At 36.8% G+C, this 13579-nt stretch overlaps 1 protein-coding gene across 2 annotated transcripts; it reads right to left on the reverse strand.

The window, feature by feature from the left end:
- Positions 1-392: 392 nt before the first annotated feature.
- Positions 393-12448, reverse strand: LOC103996736 (oxysterol-binding protein-related protein 1D). Of its 2 annotated transcripts, none has more exons than XM_009417714.3 (8): positions 11506-12448; positions 8537-8893; positions 6858-6945; positions 5408-5883; positions 2887-3042; positions 2386-2694; positions 1349-1693; positions 393-701 (listed from the first exon to the last, which is right to left on the reverse strand). In XM_009417714.3, exons 1-8 carry the CDS (start codon positions 12037-12039, stop codon positions 534-536), a joined length of 2433 nt encoding a protein of 810 aa, XP_009415989.2. In that variant the 5' UTR covers positions 12040-12448; the 3' UTR covers positions 393-533. The 2 variants fall into 2 exon arrangements, with proteins under 2 accessions (XP_009415989.2, XP_064937830.1); XM_065081758.1 differs by having other exon boundaries at positions 8537-8909; positions 11506-11614.
- Between the last annotated feature and the right edge of the window lie 1131 nt (positions 12449-13579).

The following is a 13579-nucleotide window of genomic DNA, read 5'->3' on the forward strand; positions in this document are numbered from 1 at the left end:
CTATTTAGTAGAAGCCAGCTTCATAAGCATTTGGTTTTTGTGGCTGCCGATACTGTTCTTTGGAAGCAACATCGTTTGCTGTGCCTTTGCCTTTAGCATATACATACACTGCCTTCCCCATGCACCCAAGCCCTGTCGCAGCCAACCTCCACATTCGTAGATGACTTTGAGTGGACCTACAAACAAGGTAGAAGCAACTACGAACAGCACATACGACTTTTGTCACTGTGTGAAAATGGGAACAATGTGATCCAGACCTCTGATAATAAAGTTTACCAGTCTCTCGGGAACAGATTGTGTCATGACTCTCGTGACCCAGAACCTTGCCTTTTGAGCTTCCCTTACAGTCTTGATCTTGGATTAGATTTAATATCATTAATGAACAAGATGAATATCTAAAATAAAATTGATGATAGTGAAATCTTGATCTCAAACATCTGATGCTTCACAAAAGAGAAGTCCATCCTCCTAATTATAAATTACTGTGCATCTAATTTTCCTTACTACTTACACATGGAAGGTAGAAAAACATATTACTCTGTACTCAACAAAGTGTCACCCTGACCAAATATATCTGGAATTCCATCCCATTTTCCTTCCTCTCTTGCTTCCCAGTATCCACCCACATACTGGTAACAGTCATCCTCCACATCTTTTCTGAACCACCTTGGTTGCCATCCCTTCTCTTGCAGTTTCCTTGCCTATGAACAATGACAAATTTATTCCAACGTCAACCTGTCTCTTAACAAAAAAAAATTGTGCAAAGATAAAATGCTCAAAGTCATGCCAATCCATTAGCATGAAGTTTATTATTTTCTTCTCTATATTTTTGAAGTGTCGAATTATCAAAGTGCCTTCTTTCTTTATGAAAAATTTAGGAATATCCTATTATTCATCAGGATGGCAGGCACATTCTAACACTACATAAATGTGAAGGGTTATATATTCTTTTTTTTTATTGACAAAACCATGTCCATATTATAGCTTAATTATCAAAGCGCCCATATTATCATAACTTAATCCATCAATTTCACCTATATCATAAATAATTAATTCTAACGCATGCTAAATTTAGTTCCAACTAACAGGCTTACTCCATGTAGTAAATCATATTTCTGATTCAACTATTCTCTAGTTTGCTATTGAATGGATCTCCATTGTTTGTCCAAGACTCCTATATTAAATGTAACAATTTTCCTGGTAGCATGATTTGACAAATTTCAAAGTGAGAAAAGAAAAACTGGCGGTTACCTAAATTCATTATCAAAGGCAAAAGAAATGCAGATGGAAATCATAGTATGCGACACAATGGGGAATAGTTCTACATGTCGAAGCAGTGACAAAATACCTGTCTTTGCAACTGTTCCAGCCTGAGTTTCTCTGCATTTGCCAGCTCATATTCACCATTCTCTAAATGCCGCTGATCAGGCCTTAAGCGGGAGTCAGTTGGGGGCAACTTCTCCATCAAGGATGGTGTCAACTCATTTAATGAAATAGCAAATGGTGTGAGGTTGTATCGTGTTTGTGTTACAGACTTGTCTTGTTCCCAAAGCAGCACAGCCTCTGACATTGGATCATAACCCTTTGGCTTTGTACTTGGGTCTCCGAGCACATAATACATGGCCTCATCCCACTTACCTATCAACATAGCTACCTTGTTACCGGTTCTATTATCTTGCACAAAACCATGCACCTGAACAACAAAACAAATTTCCTTAAGTAGACAGAGAGGTGAAGAAGACATAAATATGACGGATCACAAAACAACTGTGAAACCATCACAATAGCAATCATCTAAATTTTAAAACAAGGTCATAAAACCACCTTTCATGCAATAGCATAAATATCAGAACAAATGTCTTGATATATATAAACAAAGAACTACTAGAATCAGAATAGAATAATCCGTATCACTCTAATATGATGAAGCATGCCATCCTTGGAATAACTTGCATATCATTGTTGGGTCCAATGCTTATCAGACTGTTTTTTATGCAGTAATCCCATTACTACTTATATCAAGACAAGCCCAATTTTCATGATTTTATTATGGTTAAATTTTTAAAAACAAGATAGTCTGTTCAAATAACAACTATTGGATATTGCATACTGAAGTAGTCATTCTCCTTATACAAAATCGATTGTGCTTAAAATAGAAAAGAGAAATATACAAATATAATAAATATACTTTACTAAACAAGTTTACAATCAAAACTGTCACAAGTGCTTTGCTGTAAGGGATGATTCTATTTTTTTGCTTACAAAAAAAAACTGCATTGATGAAAACAATCAGTTGCATATAAAGATATCGCAACAATTTTATGCCACTAGAACTAGTGACAACTGTGTTTCGGGATTCAGACATCTGCAAGATCGTAAAAATACCTGATGGGGATTACGATCAATGATGGACTGTTCTTTAAATTTGAGCTTGCAGGAGTAATGGCCACTGCCCCTTATTCGCATAGTACCATAGTGGTCACAATAGATTTTTCCAATAATTATGTTGTATATTGAAGTAGTGACTTTAGTCCACTGAAATGTCTCTCCATCTTCAAACTGAAGAGTTAAGATCCCAATAGGATCAAGCTGAATAGACCGTCCCCAAAACTTTCCTTTTAGATTGGAATCACCCCAGAATTTCCATCCTCTACCTTCACAGTGACAAGCAACAATCATTGGATGGTGGCTCACCTGAAAGAAAATCATATGTTACTAAAACCAGTAATGTGATGTTCATGACAATGCTGTAGTGCTCCAAGCATTAAAAGAACATTTGTTGAACAGAAAAGAATGATATGCAAGGACTAGAAATATAATGAGAGGGCATATCCATCATAATTAATTATTACATAGACCGACTGCTGAGGAAAGAGAAACTGAAACCTTCTCAGAGAAGAAGCGGAGGCCCTTGTCTGGATAATCAGCTTCATATGTCTCACCAAGAAGAGGGTTAAAGGGTTTGCACTGTCGGCCTTCTGTCGAAGCATACCCAGAAACAGCAAAAGCAGCAATGTGAAGAATCCTCATCAGGCTGTTTCCCTGCAGTATGTTCATCTTGTTTCCTTGTTATCAGCATTCGAGCAATAATAAATATATTCATAGACATCAAAGAGTGCATTTCTTACAAAATCTTTCATTGCTTATATATAACTATGTCAGGCAGATGGAGATTATGTTAATGGAGTCTCATAATAGCCATGATTAATTAAACCAGCAACTAAAGCTACATAATGTTGGTTTTATTAGTACATAAAATTTAAAAGTCTGCCAGATATAGTGGTACCGAAATTTGATAGTCTATTGTCAGTTCTTTGCTAGAACTATTTCCAAACTTAAGGATGTTTCGATTAACATAAAATTTAAGGATGTTTCAAAGAGATATAACCGTATTCACTATAGTTTGAATTAACATTACAATATTTCCAGCAACCATTCTAATCACTACCGGCACTATCGCCATCAAGCATTCATGATCACCATTCTGCAGGATCAGAAGCAAAATGAGAGATCTGGATAAATGTGACAACAGTTAAGAATGGTACCACAACTAAGAAGATATAGTTCACAGCTTCCATGCTGCTTCCTATCAACATATCATGGGCTACACTGGAGAAATCAAATTTGAGAAGGCTCTAATGAAGATCTAGTAAAATTTTAAAACTGACTTTCCACTACCACATTAAGTCCTTGCATGTGGCAACCAGAAGACTTTCAACCATATCTACAAGGTTTTTATCTCAATAAGCAGAGAGAAGATTTGCACATGATTACAAACAGAAACATATGTGATAGAGGCCTTACCACAAATGATACTACCCAGTTTACACTAAAACGTCAGGTCTTAGAGCTAATTAGAGAGGGACCAAATAAATTATGGTGAAATATAGTCCATCAAAGCCATAATTCAATACGGAGTAGTTCCTCGAATCAAAGGTTGTCTGAAAAACACACGGGAAGATAATCTTATGTTGCACTGAAGGTGTTTCCTAAAGAGGAAACTTTCAAAATATGGCACTGCATGTGTCGCAAGATATATCGGTTAAATTTTGGATGATATCCTTCATCTAGTACTTTCTGTAATGGACAAAATGCACCTACATAAAATTATTCCATCGACTTGTCATCCTGGGTTCAAATCTATGAAATAGACTATACAAAATGTGAAAAAAGGGAATAATTTTGGTATTCCTAAGGCCTGCAACATTGTTATTAGCCAGCACTACGTTGTCTTTTCGGAATATGCACCTACATGAAAGTAGAGGTAATTTTCATAGCAGATTTTACGCATTAGGAGTACCTCACTGCACCAACCTGGAAAAAAATAAACCTAAAAAGTTCCAAAAGAAGGTTCATTTGCCTACCGAATAGCCCTAAGAAATTTTTAGTCGTCGGTGCTGCAGTTTGTGCAATCTTACTATCTTTAACACAAAAGCAAGTCTACCTAGCAAGGATTTAAATCTTGTCCTGATATCAGTTTCGGTAATCTACCGGACTGGTATGGTACCAGTGTAATAAAGTATAATGATCTGTACCACCCAGAATCACTCGAAGAAAATATGAAAAGATTATATACTGACGGTATGAGACCATATGGTTCAATACCGATCCTTGCTTCGACAGGGAAAATATGGATTAACATACACCATACAGACCAGTATTTACCTAGCCATAAATTAACCAAATAGCTTCTGATTTGCTTTAACAAAAGTTTAATTGGTCAGACAAATACTCAAATAGATAACAAACATAAATGTTTCAATAAGTGATGGATCAATCAAATCCACAAAACCATCATAAGAATGTATGAATCTTCCTATATATGTTAAGATTCATTGGATGAGGATATAATGCGACATTTTTGTTTTGTGTACATGATACTATGACATGAATGATCAACTATCAGCTTAATAATTATTGCTTATGCATATGTTAGACTTAAGTGGACACTCCTACCGTCATGTATAGAGACGACCTCAAACAGGTTTATTATAAATATTAATGCATACAAAAGTGAGAATATTGTTCTATGGTACTATAATTGAAAAAAAACAAAATATAACTATTTAAAAGGTGCAATTAACCACGTAAGAAGTTTCTTCATTATTATTTGATATATTAGAATCACATGAAAGACTGTAGGAAAGATTCTCGCCAACAGTAAAGAAAATCTAAAAGTATAACCAACAACCCATTCCACTGAAGATTCAATAAAAAATTTGTAGATAAGATATTGTACGAAGAATTGTCCTGGTCAAGACCAATGATCAGGTAATATGCTTACACTTCTAGAATAAAATTTCTGAAGAATTAAGGCTTCCAAATAAAAGACCAAGACAAACATTCTCCTAAGCAATCAAAAAGTGTATTTCACCAAAATGAAAAGAAATTAAATGTGTAACCATACCTGCCTTCCCCATTCTAACGCTCGATCCACCAAGTAAGAATGTTCCAGATCCTCAAAGCATTTCTGCAGAGAAGAGAGTGGCTCATTGAAGTAAACAGGAAGACAGACTCCAGAAAGATCCTTCCCAATATTCTCTTTGATTATTGACCACAAACCAACAGGTTTCTCCTTTTCCTTGGGCTCAGGCAATTTGTTCCTCCGCTTAACATATGGATACTCAATCATTTGAACTCCTGTACTAATATCTTGAATATTGTCGGGAAAGTAGGATTCAGTACAACATGTTGACCCAGTGCAACAATTACCCATAACTTCCCTACTACGATATGAAGCACTTCTAAGTGACTCGGAAGATAAGAAGTCTCTAGTATCAAAGTACATGCCATCATCTTCATCTGTTTCTGCATCTGCCCCTTGACTTTCATTATCAGCTTCAGAGTCAGTTGCTGTTCCCTCTGATATAACTGAATAGAAATCTGCACAAAAGAAAAGTGAGGACTGTTCTCAAAAAGGAAATGCACAGACAAGTCTAAACAAAAATTGAGTTTAGTTATGTTTATTACAATATCAGATGGTAAAAGGTGTATAATTCGGGCATAAAACATGAAAATGTAAGGTAAAATGGTAAAGCTACCAATTAAATGTCTAACATAAACAAGAAGGGTAAAAACAGCATGATCACTGGAAATATGAAATTTAACATTAAAAAAAGAATTAATTGTAAATTCCAAATTAACTAAAGCTTTTTCAAATAAAAAAGTTAATCGTATGGTCTTGGGCTCGAATCCTATCTTCGCCGCTTACTTTTTCAAATAATAATAATAATAATAATAATAATAATAATTTGGCCACTTAATTTTGATAAACTGTATAAAATCATCATGCTTTTCTACTACAATTTTGAGTTCTAAATTGAGTCAGTGACTAACTTGTTCAAACCATTTGTCCCACTAGCAACTTGTAAATTCTTTCCATTCGTCTCTGTGTAATTAAATTGTATGCTATTTCTATTATTCCACAGATGAATAGGGAATCTTGCATATTTTGATGGCAATAAGTGTTCCAGAATGCAGAATGCATACCATTTAAATTTTTGGAAAAAAACCATTGCATTTAGGATATAGCAGCTAGAAGAAAAGAATTTAGGGATCAACAAGTGAATATTCATCACATAAGACAGATATTTTTAAGAGCGGGACAAATGGTTTGAACAAGTTAGTCACTGACTCAATTTAGAACTCAAAATTCAAAAGCTTCAGTATGTTACATAAGCAGCTTGGAACAAAGATTCATGTAAGATAGGAACAAGATCCCAACATTACCTAGGACTAAAACTAACCAATGGTTGATGATACAGATATGGAAACAAGCAACACACTAGATAACATAAATTTATGCTTTTACTTCTTGTATTAATATCACAAATCAAGGAGACATAAACAGTACTAACCGCTAAATCTTCCATTCATCAGTCCAAGATGTGCTTCACGTTCCTTTGTTTCATCAATCACTGTAGTTTCCAATTCAACTTTCTCTGTCTGCATGAACAAAACTCCAGCAATAAGGGTACTCGCTATACAATTATAATAATAGTAAGCAAATATTTACCCATAAGAAACAGTAATTAATTATACATAAATATGCATATAATATAATATCTAGTTGCCCTTTCCAAGTCATATTATGTTCTTTCTTAATTTTTCGTGTTGGTTTGTCCACATCATATCCATGCCCCTATGTCCATTTCCCCATTTACTCATCCACCCTTTTATCCCTGTGCTTTCCACATGAATCCATGCATCTCCAGTTACAAGGAGGGAAATTAATAGGAAAAGGGAAAAGTAGAAGAAAAGAAAAAAAAAAAAAAAGAGAACATAAAAGAGAAGAAAAGAGAAATGAAATAAGAAGAGAAGGAATGAGAAGACAAGGAAAGAAAAGAGATCAGAACAGAAGAAAAGAAGATTAAAGAAAAATTTTGGCTTAGTAGAAACATAGAAAAAATAGAGAATATGAAGATAGATAACAAACAATGTAAAAATAGCAAATCAAATGTAATAAGAATGCATATGATAATTTATAACAAATAAAAAAGTATAAACAAATAATATATACTAAAAACTACAGAATAGAATATAATATCAGATCAAAAATAAAAACATCTAATAAAATTAGTCTCTAAAAACATAGAAGTGTTAACTGCCAATTTCTATAAAAACATAAACTACATAAATTTAATATAGAGCTGGACAATCAGAAAACATTCAAAATTTATTTACTAAAAGTTCATAAAAAATAAGGAAATTATTATGTGAAACGATTAATAAAAATAGAAATGAATCCATAAAGTTATAGAAAGATAATAGTCTTTCTCTTCTCACTTCAAAAGAGTAGTTAGATTCAATTTTTCAAAAAAAAAATTAAAAAATAGAAGCAAAGCTAAATAATCACTAAAAGTTTAATATTCTGTTTCTAAAAATAATTACTAAATAGTATATCCGCTGTAATAATCAGTAAGAGAGAAACAAATTGTTAATTTATCTATAGATCATTAAATATTTTTCTGTTTTCCTGTTTCCGAATCAGTATATCTCGACTCTTAAATGATTCCGAAGTCTTTTTGGTTGAAATCCTGATCCTCCAATCCATATCCTCCAATTTATCTATTGCTTGAAGTCTTGTGATCCTGATTCTTCCCACAGGTCACTTCTGATCCTAATTTAAAATACCAAGTTAAACATTATATGATGCTGTGCTTCTTCATTTTAGGACCAATTGATGAATAATGTTAAACACAAAAAGAACAGTTTTAAAGCACTTCAAGCACCCAATGGCATTAGATACTGTAAATTTTCTTCTCAGGTGCTATATCATTGAATCTTATTGAAAAGTAACAAGAGCTCTGATTAATAGCAAATGATCAAAAAGAGGTAAATTTATTTTGGCAGAATATTGATTTAAAGCAAAATTAGAGAAACTTATCAAACTAATTATTGTATCAATTAATTGAAAATAAAACCCTCCTATTCTATGTTGCATTGCCAATGTATTAGCCTCAGAGTCATTTTATATCTACCAGCAAATTATTTGAACAGTGGTATACCATTCTTTATAAAATTTCAGAAATTTTACCTCCAACTGCCTTAATGTGTCAAGCAGAATAAGATGCTTCTGCTGCAGAGACTTTAATTGATTCTGCAGCTCAGAGATTTCAGATAGCATAATAGACTCACATTCTTTCACTGTTGATTCACTCAGTCCTTCCTGCAACAGTCTTCCTCGCAGCTTGTCAGTCGAGACAGTAACTTCTACTGAAGGTTCAGATGCATTAATTGTCAGCAAATGCGCAAAATTCTCTTTGGCAGACAACAAAGCTTCAATCCATGCAGTTCGATCTTCTCTAGAATCACACCGTAGATGAAGAGTTTTCGTGCCAGTAAAAATATACAGCCTTTTGTCATCTGATTTGCTAGCACGAATTGAAGTAACCTGAAAAATCATTTCACTGTGCACTCATAAAAAATATATATTAAATAGGAGACCATGTAACTAGTTTTGAATGGATTAAGAGATCATAGCAGGATCCAAACAAATACCACAATGGACATAGGTTGAAGCAAGAGTAAGCATGTTTATTTTGATCATTTTATTTTATTACTGATCAATAAAAATTATGCCAATACCATAGGTATTGCTATGCAAGGACCTAGAAAGAAAACACACTTGCCTTCGAAGGATGTTTTCTTGACCGTACAACTTATTCATGTATTGTAGAAAATGTTATGATGGATCGTTGAGGCAAAATTTAGAAGATATAAGAACTAAATTGTATATTGCTATAGAGCATAAACCATAATTTCATGAATGGGAAATACCTTCCATCTTCAAAAAGATGTCTTTGTATAATTTGATATCTGATTAACAACCGCACAATGATATCTGATTAGCAGATTGATATCTGATTAACAACCGCACAATGATCAAAGCTCAATTTTGCAAAGGAAGAACTAATAGGACTATAGATAACCGGAAGGATGTTATCTTACAGCCCCAGAATTTCCTGTATAATTTGACTAATAATCATGGAAGACACAGCAGAAAAAATGATGCGAAAAAACTAAATTACAAAGACAAGAGAAATCCTTCAAAATTATAGCTAATATACTGGTATCCTCTCTTTTTTTCTTTGCTTAGCCTGAGATATGAATATCTTGAATTTACATTTTTCTTGGCATGGCTACAGGCAACTTATATGGTTAAGCTCCCTTATCTGTGGGCATTCTTGTTGTACAAGATTGTGGCAAAAAAGATAAGTAATGATGTAATTTGAAAAGCGAATGAACAATCAGACATAATGTCCCAACTATTTTAGGTTAGCTCCATGAATCTTTTCCCACCAATGAGCTCTCTTTAGATAATATCACTTGTACTGTTTTACAAACCGACCACACTGATCGATACTGCTGACTTGTGCAAAGACCAAGCAATTTCACTCAGTCTAATCCTAAACCTATCTTACCACTTGGTAAACTTAAGCTAGGCCATTATCAAGTGGTGTTAAGCAACAATCTACAGCCCAATATGGAACCCATTAATGTATTTTTCCTCTAGTCTTCCCCGTTGCCGCCTCTCCTCCTCTCTGCTGCATTGTTGCATCACCATCTCCCCGGTCATTGTTTTCACTCTTCCTCTGCTCATCCATATCGCCACATCCTCATTTCTCCTCCATCACATGGGACCACTGCTCCGTCTCCTCCTTTCCTCCACCATCTCCTATTCTCTCTCTTTCTCTATTTGTAGTGGTCCATCCAACCACTACGAACGAGTATCAGCCCTTACCAACATCCATATACTGTATGATATTGACGTCATAATGGTTTGACCATCAACCAGTATTAGTACCAGATAGAGATCTTAATCCTTGTTAATAGTCTAATTTAGAGCAAACAGTTCTTTCTCCTAATGAGGTTTTAAGCCTCCTACCTCTCTTCAAGTTGGAAGTCTTAATTGATTCACTCATTAAAACAGGGTTAATTCTCCTGTGTTCATAGCATCTTTAAATGGTTTTTCCTCATGTTACCTTTGGTCAGAAGTACATTTAATTGTTCATGAAAAACAATAAGGAGTCAATTTAACCTTGGTGCAACCCCGTAGTAACCAACAATGTATCTTCTACAAAATTTTGAAGTAACTACTCTATCCTTTATGTATTTGGCCACGATAATGTATCCACTACAAACTCCTTTCTTTACTAATTCTCAGCACTTTTTATATAAAGGAATTTTGTCATAAGTTTATTTTTCAAGGCATCATAAAATCTTTACAAAAATAATTATATACTATATTTTAAGTAAATAGTTTATTGCAACCCATCTCATATCTATAAATTGTTGTTATTGTACTTTTGAAATTATTATGCATGTATGATCTATCACAATATCCTACTGAGTGACATGTTCTTTGGTCAAATATCTAGATAAAGGACTATCAAGGTAGTGATTAACCCTTCCATTCACAACAGTGAAACACACATCCAATAGGGCATTAACATTTTCATTTTGCTAAAACCTCATAAGTTAGAAGAGAAAGAAAGAGAATGTGATTCCCTGGGAGGATGAAACTAGCTTGTCGGGAGATCAGACAACAATTTAAGAAAATGAGCTTATAGAAGAAACCACATAATTAACAGGGTCAACATCATTATCATCTAGTTCATGTATAAACCATTTCTGATATTAAAGATTGTCACCCATGCTTTTACTGATCTAATTTTCAAAAGAACTTGAACTTCATATTTTGCCTCATCTGCTGAAATAAATCGTGATTTCAGTGAACCTAAACAGTATAAAGATCCTACAAAGACCCGTATTCCTGAGAGATTGGGATCAGAAGGAACAGTTTCATGATATCATGTCTAAACACAAAATAACATGTCATGACCCCGCTGCTTGTTGCAACTTAAAATCCACTGGCATCAAGAAAACTTAACTACACGATTCAACAGCAATAGAATACCTCAAGAATCATATCGACTTATCGAGTAAGAGCGAAATATTCAGTAGTAGCGAACATAAGAGGTGAAGAGCAGCCCGAAATCTCACCTTCAGGTGTACCTCCCCAAATGGCTTCCACTGGTTTGCAGCCCCCCAACCCACGAAACTACCGCTCTCCCACTGCTGCTCTTTCCTCACCCGTCTCAGCGACTCCTCGCCGATGACCCTCACCCCAGCCTTGCACGCTGCGGGCCCCACCGATACCCTATCCGGCCCATGAACCTTGTAGTACGACAGCACCCCGTCCTGCAGCACGAACCACCGCGAACGCCACCCTTTCCCGTAGTTCACCCACTTCCAAAGAACCCCCGCGACCGCCCCATTCCCACTGCCACTCTTAGCATCCCCACCCTCCGCTAACCCCGCCGCAGCTGCAGCCTCATCCGCCGCTTCGCGGCGCGCGGCGGCATCCGAGTCCGAGGGTATCGTTGGTGCCTGGATCAGCTTCTTGCTGGACAAGCTCCCGGAGGGGCTCTCGGCCCCCAGCGGGGGCTTCGCCGCCTTGAGTGTCCCCACTTGGGAGGGGTCCCCGCGGTCGCCCCGCTCCAGCGACACGGGCGCAATGCAGCACAGAGGATTCATCTTCCAGGGGGTTGCGATCTCCAGAAGTTCCACACCAAGGAGAACGATCAAGCAGAAGAGATCAAGCGACGATGAGATCTCGCCGAATCCAAATCGGCGGAGAGGGGCTGCGATCGGAGGGCCGCCATTTCAGGGATCGGCGTAGCGACATGAGAGCGCCGCATCCAGATCTGAAGAAGAAGAAGAAGAAGGGGAGAGAGAGAGAGAGAGAGGGTTGGGTTGTGCTAATAAAGAATATTAATGGGCGGAGGAGTTGTTAAGAGAGGAACAGAAGAGGGCAGAGGAGGAAGCCAAGTAAGCGGAGGCGCGGCAGATCTATTAAATTCGCTGAACGGGCGCAGCAGAAACGGCGGCAGCTGCAGCACCAGCGGTGGGCAGGGCAGCAGGCAGACTAGTAGAGAAGTAGGGAGGGAGGGAGGGAGAGGAGAGGATGAAAGAGACCGGATGGGGCTCCCACGGATCGCCCGTTTGCTCTACCTCTACGCCACATCTTACAATGGCGTCACTTGGCTGCCAAGTGGCCGATTGCTCTCGTAGATCCACCACGTGCGGGCCCACGTGGCCCCCGATCACCGCCCGAGTGGCCGTGCCGGTGATCCGCAGATGGGTAGGAAAACGGGTAGAGGCGAGTTAGTGAAGTCATCTCTCGCTGAGCGCTCGCCGAAGACCGCGGTGGGTCCCCTTGGCTCCTTCAGTGATCGCACTGGTAAAGGAGGTGGTAAGGAACGGACGAAGACGGGCCACGGGGCTCTCTCCCATTCACCGCGATTGGCATATCAAGGGGTCGACGACAGGTGGAGCAGAGAAATCGCTTGTGGTGATCCGTGTGGAGCTTACGTTGGTGCACGTTTGGGCTGGGTGGTGGTGAGGAGTAATAGAAATGGGATGTCTCTTTGATTGAGGGAATATATTGGAAGGCAAATGCTTTAGCTGGGAAACCTTCGGAAGAGAGAATGAGCATTGAAGGGGGAGGGGTTGGCTTGGTGATCTCTTTTCTTTCACTTTATGACTTTTTGTTTGGCATATGTTATCATCCCATCTTCTTTTTGGTGATTTATGGCTAATGTGACTACAATCATAAATGAAAATGGGGCCATGGATATGATTGACTATATTATCATAAATAAAAAGAGATTCGATTTTTCTAGTGTCAAGTTCTTTATCGACTAAGATAGGTAATATCTTTTATATTTTAAAAATAGATATGATGTATGATATTAGCATGAATGAATAATTCATGAATTTAGTCACAGTCAGTAATATCTTGGAAGAGAGTTTATGACTCATGCACATCAACCATTCAAAAAATATATATATATATATATATGAACACGAACAGTAAAAAATGTCATCTTTTTGTATTACGTTGAAGATGAGTTTTTATAGGAATATAGTTTCTACCTTCAACAACCTCTCATTGACTGTGGGGCAGCCTATAACTATCTGTCTTGAATTTTTGCTCATGTGAGAAGACAAATGAACGGTAATATTCATTTTTTCCTTCTACGTTGGATATTATGGGACAGTTACGTGTTAGAAA

The sequence above is a fragment of the Musa acuminata genome, chromosome BXJ1-9 (genome assembly GCF_036884655.1).
Source record: "Musa acuminata AAA Group cultivar baxijiao chromosome BXJ1-9, Cavendish_Baxijiao_AAA, whole genome shotgun sequence".
Lineage (NCBI taxonomy): Eukaryota > Viridiplantae > Streptophyta > Magnoliopsida > Zingiberales > Musaceae > Musa > Musa acuminata.

Bases quoted from the DNA above. Each gene is read 5' to 3' on its own strand.
- LOC103996736 (XM_009417714.3), bottom strand. From the start codon at position 12,039: ATGAATCCTCTGTGCTGCATTGCGCCCGTGTCGCTGGAGCGGGGCGAC. The intron at 6,946-8,536 runs GTAAAATTTCTG...TTGTTCATGCAG, and splicing joins ACACATTAAGGCAGTTGGAG to ACAGAGAAAGTTGAATTGGA. The intron at 5,884-6,857 runs GTTAGTACTGTT...TCTTTTGTGCAG, and splicing joins GATGAATGGAAGATTTAGCG to ATTTCTATTCAGTTATATCA.